The following is a 13,042-nucleotide window of genomic DNA, read 5'->3' as shown; positions in this document are numbered from 1 at the left end:
AAAAAATTTTGAAATCCAGGCATAGTTTTTTCATAATACGCATTTTCTGTGAACTTTTTGTAGACCCCTCATAGGTGATTAGCCCATCCATGAGTCTTTCCAACTGTGATTCATAGTAAGAAATATGAAAAATAAGTAAACTTTAAAAATAATGGAGTTTACGTTGTGACCTAGTATACATTTATACCAACCCACTTTCATTTAAAACTGAAACAAAAGTTTCACAAAACACTGCTTACTCTCTGACTTTTCCCTCTGTGCTTTGATATTTTATATTCTGGTCAATGATAGTTTTGACCTATGAAATTGATTTTATAACATCCAGATTGATTGTGACCTACAGTTTGAAAAACACTGGAGTAGAATGTGTCATGAGACTGGTACTGTCTGTATCAGATTGACACAGTTGTTGTCTGCTAAACAGAAATTTGTGCTTAATCTTATAAGCTGGAACAGTCAGCAGAGGGTCCCCCACACTTCTTTCCCCCTATATTAAAAGTATTTTAAAAGGGAAGTGTGATTACACTTGGGTTTTTTCTTCTTAGTTTAGTTTTTGCCAAATTATTATTTTAAGAATTTTCAAGCCTACAGAAAAATTAGTACAATGAACTTCCATTTATTTTTTACCTAGATTTGCCAGTTGTTAATATTTGCTGCTTTTGCTTTATCTCCCTATATCTATATTTTCCTCCTAAGCTGTATGAGACTAAATTGTAGGTATTATGCTTCACTTGATGTTCTGTCTTACAACCACAGTATGGTGATCATACTCAAAAAATTTAATGTCAAGGCAATAATACTATCTAATATAGAGTTTACATTCATATGTTCACATTATTATTGTCTTAATAATACCTTTCATGGCTTTTTTCTCCATCCAGGATCCAATCAGGATCACACATTACATTTAATTGTAATGACTCTTTTCTCTCTAATCTGCAACAATTCCTTTATTTATTTATTTTACTTTTTTTGGTCTGCTCTGACATTTAAAATTTTGACGAGTCTAGACAGTTTGTCATGATATTCCTCAGTTTCTATTCATCTGATTGTTTCCTCATGATTAGGTTCAGGTGAAACATTTTTGGCAAGAGTAATATATAGTTTATATGGAGGTGCTTCAAAAAGTTCATGGAAAGATTTGCGTTATCTTTTAATTCTATTTTTCTGTGAACTTTTTGAAGTACCCTCATGAGGTATAAGTTATTGGTTTGTTTTATTATTGGTGATCCTAAATTTGACTAGGTGGTTAAGAAGGAGGTATCTACCACATTTCTCCATTATAAAGGGACCTTTTTATCTTTGTGATTATTAAATGACAGCCACCATCGATTATCCTAGCCTGAATCAGTTAATAGAGAGGTGGTTGTAGAGCAATATATTTATTGGTTGCAATTCTTTCGTAAAGAGCTTTTCCTTATCCTTTTTCTTCTTTAAATATCACTGGATTCATGGATTTTTAAAAATCGATGTATTTCTGATACTCAGATTGTCCCAGATACGACCAATATAGTGCTATCAGGCTGACTCCTGAAAGTTTTTGATATGTCACCATCAGTTTTTGAATTCTGTCTGTCTTTCTTTCTGGAACAACAAAATGTTCCAGGCTTCCCTTGTACTTTCCCTGATTTAATCCTGGTTCCTTTTAGTAAAGATTTAGTTTTCATGGAACTAACTCTGGTGTTGGTAGACTTTGGAAGATCATCTAAAATGGGGAAATTTTGATGCCAGAAGATCAAGGTCAGACATTGTTTCACTCACACAAGCAAGAGCTGATGGGGGCCACAATCAAAGCATTGGTGATGCAAAGGAGGTCTGATTGGTGTGAAATTTCTGAAATGTTAATATTCATTTGGTTGCTGTTAAGATATGAAGGTTGTGAGAGAAGAATCAAGGGTGACTCTGGTGTCTAGCTTATGCTTCTGGGCAGCCAGTGATTCTGAGTATTAAGAGCAAGAATAGAAATCTGTAAAGCAGATCAATGAAGTAAGATACAGAGTTCCATTTTAGTCACAGGAAGTTTGAGGTGCTGGTAGGATATCCAGATGGAGATGTCTCAAGCAGGCAGAAACAGGAGCTCAGGAGAGAATAATTTGGGAGTCATCTTCTAGTTGACAACCAAGGGAATGCGACAGAGCTTTTTCCTCCAACTGGATTGTAAGCCCTGTGTGGCTAAGATTTGTATAAATTTGTTTTAAATCCCCATAATCTATATTATTCACGTGCAGTTAAATATTCAAAGATTGAAAGATTAAACATGGATTTTTCTCATGATTCAACATGGTCTTTGGAAATGCTGCTGTTTACCTTTGTGAGCATAACTTTGAAGGCAACTGTAAAAGTCTTAATGGTTTTTATTTTTAAAATTAGGATATTATACCATTTATTGATAAATACTGGGAGTGCATGACAACCAGACAGAGACCTGGGAAAATGACTTGGCCAAATAACATTGTTAAAACAATGGTAAGTAGACTAAAACTGATTAGACTTGACATTTTGAAAACCTGTGTTCTTTATAAGAATTACGTTCTATTTAGTCTCACTGTGAAATAATGTGATGACTGAGGAAATGAGAACAACTTAATATTAAATCTTTGAGTGAGATATAACTAATTGTAAATCTTAATAGTTTTCACATGCAAAAAATCAATAGTTGTGTCTTAATTGACCACCACCTGCACTCATGGTAGTTTTGTGCACTGAAACCTTGTCCACTGCATTTATGCAAGTATAATTTTATATTGAAATTTGAGACCATTTTTTCCTTGATAAAAAAGCCAAAAACCTTGTTCTAGATGTTATTGTCCTTAAAGAGAGCATCTAGGGAGATGTCAGCAGCAAGTTGTTAATAGTGCTTATCTGTATGGGATGGAAGGTTTTGAAAGACTTTGGCTCTCTTTAAGTTTCTCTGTTGTGTGACTTTTTTGATGGTCATGTATTAATTTTCTAATCAGAGTGAAAAACAATACTTTTTGGAGACTACACCTAGGAATTGAGTTTTGGAGTTGGTTGTTGATCATCTATTCTTTACTTCTAAGTATTAATTTCCATTAATGCTAAAATGCTGTTTCCTTTTAGAGTAAAGAAAGAGATGTATTTTTGGTAAAGGAACACCCTGATCCTGGGAGTAAAGACCCAGAAGAAGATTACCCCAAATTTGGACTTTTGGACCAGGTATATGCCTTATATTCCTTTTTTTATTTTAAGCTGTTTAGGGATAGGGAATCAGGCTTGTTTACGTTTGTGTGTTTGCCACATAACACATTGCCATTAGTGCCCAGAACATAGTGGACTCCACATAAATGGTCATTGAAACAGGTGGAAAGAACACTCGTCTGAACAGGATACTAGTGTTCTGGCTCTTCCCCAAACTGTTACTACTTTGTGCAAACCTTTTTTTTTTTTTTTAACTTTAGTTTCCTTACTTGTAACACATAAAAATGGCATTCCAAATTATGTCTAATCTTCTTACCATCTCAAATTTTGCTCTTAAAAACGTTTTTTGTTGTGAAGAAAAATTTGTTGTGAAGGAGAATTTGTGTTGCATATCTGGCATAATAGAAAAATTCCTTCTTGTTAAATGGCAGGGGTCACATTTGTCAACTCAGAAGGCCGTCTTTCAGCTGTGCCTTAAAAGATTTGATTCGTTAGCTTTGAAAATAGAGATTTCACCTAGAAATTCAGATTTCTGTCTCTTGTAAATGAGATCTGACTCCACCAGGCCTGAATTCCCATGCGGAGCTGAGTAAATGGGGCTTGAGCACTCCAGATTGCCATGCATCCTCCACTACGTCCACCCCTGGTTGATTGGTCAATTGCCATCCATCACCATTCTCAAACCACTCTGATCCTTAACTCTTGGCAGGCCTCACACATGCTTGCAGGGATGCTTGCTGATCTCTGAAGAATCCAAGTTTGGAACCCCTGCAAGTTTCAGACTTTAGGATTGTCAGTTTCAGTTCCCATTCTGTTAGAATTTCTCCTATTTTTTAGAGCATTGCAGGGTGGGCTTGCTTATGTAGACTCCTTTTTAATTGGATATTTTTTCTTCCAGGATCTTAGTAACATTGGTCCCGCTTATGACAACCAAAAACAAAGCAGTGCCGTGTCTACCAGTGGGAACCTAAATGGTAAGTGGTTAAATGTCTCATCGCAGAAAAAATTTTAAGCTATCGAATCCGATTGTGCCTAGAATTAGACATTTCGTCGAGTTGACCCTTAACCTGGATGCTTTAAAGTTTAAAACTCCATTTTTGGGAGCTAGCCAATGATTTGGCAGATGGTAATGGAGGAGAGCTTTTTTATTACTTTACAACACAATTTGATCTTGAGTGAGACAGATTTAGCATAAAACAAGGTACAATTTTAAGGTCGGATTTCCTGTGTTTACAGTTAGACTCCCCATCTATATCAGAACTAACACTCAACTTAGAAAGATTCAGTTGGGGAAAAAAAAAAAGATTCAGTTGCTCTGCACTCTTTTTCCATAATTCATCTGTTGTTTAATAAACTTCTGTGCCCATCTTTCTTGTCCTGAAACTTCAGCTGACTCATATGACAGCATTTCTGTATTGATCGCCCACTGCAGCATGTTTTTCTGTTAGCCCATCTAAGGGGAATACCCTTCATCACTAATAATAATCTAATGAGAGTTGGGACAGCTGGGAGGTAGCTAGCTATTCATTTGACTTGTGGCATCATTATCTTATCTTTTGGAATGGTAACATCTTAAATATGTAGTCATTTTCACTCATTGAAAGTGATCTAATAATATTAGATGGGTTGGAAATAGCTAAGTGTGTTGTTTATCTTTGTTACACCATGTTTTTCCCTTTAATTGTTAAAATTTGACAAGTACATGGTTGCCACTTCTGTTCTTACAGGTGGAGCCACTTTTGGAGGTGAATTCCTCCTCTGTCTTCTTTCAGCCTCTCAGACTTAAGTATTTTGTGGTTTGGAAAATGCTTTTTGCTGAGTTGTGGTAGAAGCTAAAACTAAATAATTGCAAAGCATTGTGAAAATGGTGGCAATAGCACTTAATATGAAACAGTAGTTCCAGTTAAATGTTAGTAATTAAAAGCTTGAATGTTGTCATATTCTGCCTAACATGGCCAGCAGTCCCCTTATTATTGTTTATTCTGCTCAAGATGGGTGTAAAACTTCTCTCTTAAAATAATTGATTATTAAATGACAATAAAAAATGTAATAATTTCTTGATTATGGTAACTCAAATTAGAGATATGACATTGCAACAATTTAATGTTAAACCTTTTATGAGAAATAGGAATAACATCTGACATGTTTGTAAAAGGAAATTCTGCATAAACCTGGTCCTGTATGTGCAGAATATGACCTACCCTCAATATCTTGATTCTTTTTATTTCAGCAGAACTGCTGATAATTTCCAAGCTTGCCCCAAATTAAGATATAGTACTCCATGCAGTTGTTTATAAAAAGGTGTTTTTCTGCAGTTGAGTGACATTTTCTGGAAAGGAGGAAAAAACTAATTAAGGGGAATGATAGAACTTGACAAAAATTTCAAAGCAGCTATTTCATAAGTACTCGAGGTAATATTCCTTGGGCCTTAGTATGTAGCTACAGTTTTTTGTATAAAGTATGTGAATTGTCTGATGATATTATTTGCTCTTAATTCCACAAGCCAAATTAGTCTAACCTGAATTTTATGCCTTGGCATAATCTTAATAAATGTTTATTGATGAATGGGTATGGAACTAAAAATTGCCTGCTGAATTCAGTCTTCTTTCTTTCTTTTGTCATGTACAACCACAATGGATATCTGGCAGCGCTGGAGAGAAACACCTTTTTAGTACTTCTGTTTCTGTTTTCCTTGTTTGATGTATTTGTCTTGTTGGTTATTCAAGTGAAGTGCTTTAGCAGATACTCTGTTATGCCTCTGTTATGTTTATAGAATTTATCGCACAGTTCAAGCAAGAGAATGTCGACTTGCAGTGAGGAAATTCTCTCTTTATGGATGTTTGTGTTGATTTGGATGGAAAAAAACTGTATCCATGCAGTTGTTTTCACTCTTTCTAGCTGTGGGTGTTTGGAATCTGACACCCACAGTGTGACGTGAAAATGCATTTGTGTCACATCGTGAGAAAGTGTACTCATAGTCTCAGTTCAGTAAGAAAGGAAGGTTGGAAATGTAACAGGTATTACTACTGCTGGATTCATTTGAGCTTACTGCCAGAACCCAGTGTTCTGGGCTGCGAGACAGCGGATTCATTCAGAACCAGGGTGAAATCCAATATGCTTTTGGGAAGGCTCTCCTCCTGTGGTGTTACACAAATGCTCACTGGCTGTGTTAGGCCTCGCAGAACTTCAGTATCCACAGGTGCTTCCATTGCACCTCATTGAAAGTGATCTGCCTTCTCTTCAAAGGGGGTATTGCAGCTGGAAGCAGTGGAAAAGGAAGAGGAGCTAAGCGCAAACAGCAGGACGGAGGGACCACAGGGACCACCAAGAAGGCCCGGAGGTGGGGAGAACACCTACCCCACCCATCACCATTTGAATATTATTTGGCACTGGCAAAGTCCACTAGAGGGGAAAAGACCCCTATTCTTAAGTAGCTCGAACGTCTGAGGCTAAAAAGCCCTGTTGATTTTTTTCAAAGTTTGAGGGGTAAGATAACCCCAGGTTAGGTGTCCTATTTTATGACCTTGTTACTACAGAAACGGACCCAGGGCAGTATCCTCTGGTTATGAGCCTAGGGAGTAAAGTTTTGTTAAGTCATCTTGAGAAGGGGGAGATGGGGAGAGGGACTGAAAGCAGTAGAGCGTCAGCCCCTTTACTTCTCCCCCTCGCTTCTCCCCGCTCGTGCCTCTGCCCTTCCCTTTGTCCAATACTGCGGTGATGAAGTCCGGGTCACTTCTTAGTCAGGCTGACAACAGATAGTAAGTGCTCATGTCTCTGAGCTTCTATTTATTGATTTATAATAGTAAACGTACTAAAGGAAATGGCCCTGAGTCACCCTCATTCCTTCCTCCCCTATGACATACTGACTCAGTTTTGTAGACATCAATTCATGCTTTAAGACCACCGGAAAGGTCCCTACAGACTACAAGTAATTTAGCCAAAACCACTTTGCCAAATAAAGCTAATGCTTTTCATTTTCCTGCTTTGCCTGCAGAGGGCAGGATGATCTATTTGAGTATTGAAAAGTATTTGTTATGAAGTTACATGTGTTCCAGCTGAAATCTAATAAATCAGAGGTCTTTGTTACAGAATTGAATGCAGTCGAGCTGGAGGGGGTTTTAGTTTCTTGATGTCATTTTTTCCTTTCTGCAGTGACCCTTTGTTTTCTGCTCAGCGCCTTCCCCCTCATGGCTACCCTTTGGAACACCCATTTAACAAAGATGGCTATCGGTATATTCTAGCTGAGCCTGATCCCCACGCCCCTGATCCTGAGAAGCTTGAACTTGACTGTTGGGCAGGAAAACCTATTCCTGGAGACCTCTACAGAGCCTGCTTGTACGAAAGAGTTTTGTTAGCCCTACACGATCGAGGTATGTAAGGTATTAATGATCATGTGGACCCAGGGTTGCTCAGAATTGCTGTCATCAGCCTTGGCCAACCTAGAATTAAATAGACGTCTCAGTCTATTACCACCACCCCATCCATCATCTCTAGCTAAACTCAGCCAGAATGTGCAAAATAGTTTACTTCTCTCTCTCTCCCTATAAGCTCTAGTCATTTTAAATAACGTTTATATAGTTTTTTAAAACTTTCTATTTTGAAATAATTTTAAGCTTAAGTAAAGTTGCAAAAATAATAGTTTTCTCATCGAGCTTGTCCTAATGGGAACCTCTTACACAACCATGGTACAGTTTTGAAAACTAGGAAATTAATATTGGTAAGTACTATTAATGAAGCTAAAGATCTTATTTAAATTTCATCAGTTTTTCCACTAATGTCTTTTTTCTGGGATCTCATGTTGCACTTAGTTATTTCTCCTTAGTCTGTTGCAATCTCTAACATTTTTAGCAGTCTCTCGGGCTTTGCTTGTCTTCATGACCATGATACTTTTTAAGAGTATTGATTGGTTATTTTGTCAAATGTTCCTCAGAGAATTTGTCTCATGTTTTCTAATGATTAGACGGAAGTTATGCAGTGTGGAGAAAGTAACTCAGATCTGATTCCTTCTCATTGAATCATCTCATGGGGTTCATGATGTCATCTTATTGGTTATATTGACCATGATCATTTGGCTTAGGTGGTTCTGCTGGCTTTCTCTGTAAAGTTATTGTCTTTCTTTTTTTTGTAGTCAATAAATACCCTAGGGAAAATACTTTGAGACTGTGCAAATATCCTGTTTCTGTATAAAGTTTTGCCCACTAATTTTAGCATCCAAGAGCAGATCTTGTCTGTAACAACTACTATCATATTTATATCAGTATGGACTCATAGATATTTATTTTATTCTATGGGGCAAAATCCAATACTTTAATTATTTTGTTGTTCAAATTACTCGGTCTCTAGCCATTAGGAGTTTCTTCAAGTTGGTTCTTACGTTCTTTTAATAAGCCCCCCTTTTTTTTTTTTAAGTGCTTTCTTTCTGGCATTACAAGATGTTTCTGGCTAACCTTTTTTTTTTTTTTTTTTGGCAGCTGGCCTATATGGGGATATGAACCCTTGACCTTGGTGTTATCAGCACCGCGCTCTAATCACCAAGCTAACAGGCCAGCCTCTGATATTTTGATTCATGTGTGTGATGTGTAATGATCAAATCAGGATAATTCGCATATCCATCACCTCCCTGGCTAATCTTGTATTTTTCATGGCCCAGGCCTAGTATCAGCTACTTCTTCATGGAGACTTTGTTCCTCTGATTGGAGAATGGAGTTTAGAAATTAAGATCTAGGTGTTAAGTATGTTACTGAACCAGGAAGGGGGTCTGTCCTCTGATGTGTCAAATACCTAAGCAGTCTCACACACCAAAGTTTGCATGATAAAGAACAGTGTTCATTTGAGTGGCCACAGGAGATCAAGGCAGCTAAAAGAGCTTAAAGATCTCAAACTCCTCAATAGTTCAAAATCAGAAGTATTTGTAGAGCAGAATCATGAGTGGGGGTCCTCGGGGGTCATGTGGGAATCTGACTGGTTTGGGTCAAAGTCAGCATAATTATCCCTGGTGTCTTGACTGATACCTCCCTGGCTCCCTCGAGTCTGGGGTATAAGTACTTTAAAGCAGGCTGATGGTTGATGGTGAACTGCAAGACAGCTTGAGACTGGAGTCACAGATATTGTCTTAAGCCATCCTGTCAAGGAACACACATCTCAGTGTAAGGAAATACATGTTTAATTAACTTTACTCTTATTGTTAACTGAATTTTATTGCTATTCCTAGAAATGTAGCCCATCCATCTTGGTCAAGCAGTTTTTCTTCTGCTACTTCCCCCTTCCTCCAGCTGAGGCCTGTTTTAACTGGGGTCAGAAGAGAAGCTAGGGGAAATCAGGGGTCAGTCCCCCAGTTTCAAGTATGCTTACCATTACTGGGTGTCATTGCTTCTGGAATTCCCTCAGTGGTCCGACGTAGGAATTGTATGTATGTATACTAACCCGCACATGGGGCTACATGGGATTTACACTGTTTCCTGGGATTCCCGTCAAACACCACTGGAGGAACCATTCCAGTCTTTCCCCTTCCCTTATTTGTAACTTCTTTCTCCAGTGGTGGGAAACCTGACTCTAATTACATAGATAATAATAGATAATTATCTACAATATATTTGTTTATTTGTTCATCTCTAATATGCACAAAAAGGGCTGGCCAGTTAGCTCAGTTGGTTAGAGCGTGGTGCTGATAACACCAAGGTCCAGAGTTCAATCCCTGTACCGGCCAGCTGCCAAAAAAAAGAAAAAAAAAAACACAACAAAAATAAAATGCACATAAAGTAGTTTCAGCCTTGCTAACCCCTGCGAGCAACATTTACTGACTCGACTATAGCTCTTTTTGTCTTTAGTTTTGTAGTATCCAGTCAAGATAATGTTGACTTAGGTGAGTTCTTTCCTCCCCCCTCCTTCAGTGTGGTTATGTTCAGTTAGGTGCATTTGTCAGTGGCGATGCCATGTTGTGTTCTCCCACGTCTTGGGTGCACGTGTATGTGGGTAGGTGTGTGTTTGGGGGGAGTATGTGAAACATTACTTCAGTTCCGAGAGTCAGAGTTGTACAAAAAGGTTTACCCAAAAAGTGTCTCTCCATCCTCATTCCTCAACCCCATCTTCATAGCCTCCTCCTCCCACCTCTTTACCACCTGCCCCTAGTTTATCCCTCCCGTCTGTCTTCCTCAAGTGAACAGATACATACATATACTCTTTTTTTGCCAGCTGGCCGGTATGGGGAACCAATCCCTTGACCTTGGTGTTACAGGGCTGCACTCTCACCACATATATTCGTTTATGTCCTTTTTTCGTACAGGAAGCGCAGCATACTATAATCTTTTGCATTTTGTTCCGTGCTGTTATTCCATACCAGCTCAAAGAGACCATCCTAATTTTTGTTTTTGTTAATAGCTTCATGGGACTCTATCACGTCAATGAACCAGAGTTTATTTAACCACCCTGTGTATGGACGTTTAGGTTGTTTCCAGTATTTTGCAGCCACAAACAAAGCAACAGTGAATAACCTGGGGTGTAATATCCATTAAATGTGGATTAGTTTGACTCCTGTTAGTGAAGGCATACTTTTTGATAGTAGGGAAGGGCCAAATACATGACTTCACGGATTAAGAAATGAGACTTGTTTGTTTCACTACACTTAATAACTGTTACTCTGTAGGAAACAAAGTGAGAAGGAATACTAGCCATTAACAGTCACTTGTTAGAACTCCTTACATTAGCATAGCCTGCTGTAAGCTTAATAAAAATTAATGATAAGGGCCGGCCTGTGGCTCACTCGGGAGAGTGCGGTGCTGATAACACCAAGGCCATGGGTTCGGATCCCTATATAGGGATGGCCGGTTCATTCACCGGCTGAGCGTGGTGCTGACAACACCAAGCCAAGGGTTAAAGTGTGGTGCTGATAACACCAAGGCCATGGGTTCGGATCCCTATATAGGGATGGCCGGTTCATTCACCGGCTGAGCGTGGTGCTGACAACACCAAGCCAAGGGTTAATTAAGATCCCCTTACTGGTCATCTTTAAAAAAAAAAATAATGATAAATCTATATTATCTTTTAAACTTTTAATTGTGAGATAATCTGACTTTCAAAAAAGTTAAGAGAAATACAGTTCTGAACCATTTGAGAGTAATGATGCCTTGTCATCTTTGAGAACTTTAGTGTGTATTTCTTACAAACAAGGACATTCTCCTTGTGTAAGTTATGCACTGCTGCATGACAAGTCACCATAGCAGTCTGAAACTGCAAGTGTTTATTGTCTCCCACAGTTTTTTCAGGTCAGGAATCTAGGAGTGGTTTAGCTGTGTTGTCTGGCTCAGGAAATTTCGTGAGGTTGCAGTCAAGTGTTTGTCCAGGGCCACCATCTCTGATGATTGACAGAAGCTGGAGGATCTGTTTCCAAGGTGGCTCACTCCTGTGGCTTTTGACAGGACGCCCTCAGTCCCTCACCATGTGGGCCTCTCCATGGGATGCTTATTTATCCTTATCTATAGCAGCTAACTTTCCCCAAAGCAGGTGATCCAAGAGAGACCAAGGAGTTTCCAGTGCTTTTTATGACCTGTTCTCTGAAGTCAGACAGACACTTTAAACTTTATTTATCAGAAATGTGTCAGTAAGTCCAGCCCACACTCGGGTGGAGGGAAATTAGGTTCTGGTTCATGAAAGGAAGAGTGTCAAAAGAATTTGTAGATATTTTTATTAAACTCTCACATTCTTAAAGAACCATATATACCTGTCAGAATCTGGAAATTAGCATCTAATTACTGCTGTCTAATCCTCAGATCCTATTCAAGTTTCTCCAGTTCATCCAGTAATGTCCTGTATAGGAAAGGACCCAGGTGAGAATCATTTGCTGCATTTAGTCATCATGTCTTATAAATTGTCTTCAGTCTGCAACAGTTTCTCCATCTTTCCTAGGCTTTCAGGACCTTGATGCTTTTGAAAATTACAAGCCAGTTATTTTATAGAACATCCCTCAGTTTAGGTTTGTTTAGTTCCTCATGATTTAATTCAAGTTATACATCTTTGAAAGGAATATCATAGGTGTGATGTTGTGTCCTCATCACTTCCTGTCAGGTGGTGCAGAGATGGTAATTTGTCCCATACTGGCGATACTCACTTTGATCACTTTAGTAGGGTGGTGTTTGCCTGGCTTATCCGCCGTTAAGTCACTCTTTTTCCCTTTGTAATTATAAGGTGTTTGTGAGGAGGTGAGCTCTTCGATACCCTGTTCCATCATGGACATTTGCCTTGTTCAGTCCCACCTAATGGCTTTGGGACTGAATTGCTTAGGAAGAAGAAAGAAGTTGTATTTGTATTCAAGAAGGTCTAATTTGCCAATACCTAAGGAAGTTCTGTTTAACAACATGCATTTAATTTAAGGACTATTTGCCTAATAAAAGGTATTGTGTAACAGGAAGAGTGTGGGGCTGGGGTTTCAGTGAAGCTCTGCCACTGATGTTCAGCGTGAGCTTGAGCGGCCACATGATGTGCTTCTCTGTGTGCACAGGGGAGCTGGTGGTCGTGAGTGTGTCTTGTCTGTCATCTAGCTACTTACCTATCTGTGAAAGTACTTTGTAAATCATAAAGGCCTTCGTAAAAGCTAGCTACCTGAAATTCTGTGCTTCCTCCAATAGAATTCAGACAACTCCAGAGTGTGGTAAACACTATTTAAAATGCTTTTTCCTTAGTTAAGGCTTAATTAGGTTGGAAATGTTTGTACTCTAATAAAATCAAGCTTCAGAGCCTGGAAATACACTCTCACCTTTTGTAATTTTTTCCTTCATATTCAGGTCACAGTAACCCCTTCAATTATTTAGATTGTCCTCTTATTTCACATAAAGCCCTTGTAGTAAAGTAAGATTCAAACCACACACAAGGTAGAGAGATGAGTTACAGT

The 13,042-nt window shown here is 38.5% G+C and overlaps 1 protein-coding gene and 1 non-coding gene across 6 annotated transcripts in view; both read left to right on the top strand.

The window, feature by feature from the left end:
* The window catches only part of ASH2L (ash2 (absent, small, or homeotic)-like (Drosophila)), a 31,716-nt gene that overhangs the window by 7,605 nt on the left and 11,069 nt on the right, over positions 1 to 13,042 (top strand). For 2 of the 5 annotated variants that reach the window (XM_008590792.1, XM_008590787.1), the window contains exons 6-12: positions 2,371 to 2,466; positions 3,082 to 3,177; positions 4,058 to 4,133; positions 4,887 to 4,904; positions 6,406 to 6,499; positions 7,312 to 7,529; positions 11,925 to 11,981. In XM_008590792.1, the coding sequence (XP_008589014.1) occupies positions 2,371 to 2,466; positions 3,082 to 3,177; positions 4,058 to 4,133; positions 4,887 to 4,904; positions 6,406 to 6,499; positions 7,312 to 7,529; positions 11,925 to 11,981 (655 nt within the window). The remainder of the gene's footprint in view (positions 1 to 2,370; positions 2,467 to 3,081; positions 3,178 to 4,057; positions 4,134 to 4,886; positions 4,905 to 6,405; positions 6,500 to 7,311; positions 7,530 to 11,924; positions 11,982 to 13,042) is intronic. The other 3 variants (XM_008590788.1, XM_008590789.1, XM_008590790.1) reach the window with 3 other exon arrangements.
* TRNAI-GAU lies at positions 9,792 to 9,865 on the top strand. Its single transcript has one exon. It is a non-coding gene; the product is annotated as a tRNA-Ile (tRNA).

Source organism: Galeopterus variegatus, unplaced genomic scaffold (assembly GCF_000696425.1).
Source record: "Galeopterus variegatus unplaced genomic scaffold, G_variegatus-3.0.2 Scaffold6371, whole genome shotgun sequence".
NCBI classification, from domain to species: Eukaryota; Metazoa; Chordata; class Mammalia; order Dermoptera; family Cynocephalidae; genus Galeopterus; species Galeopterus variegatus.
This window is presented reverse-complemented; position numbering and strand designations above follow the sequence as displayed.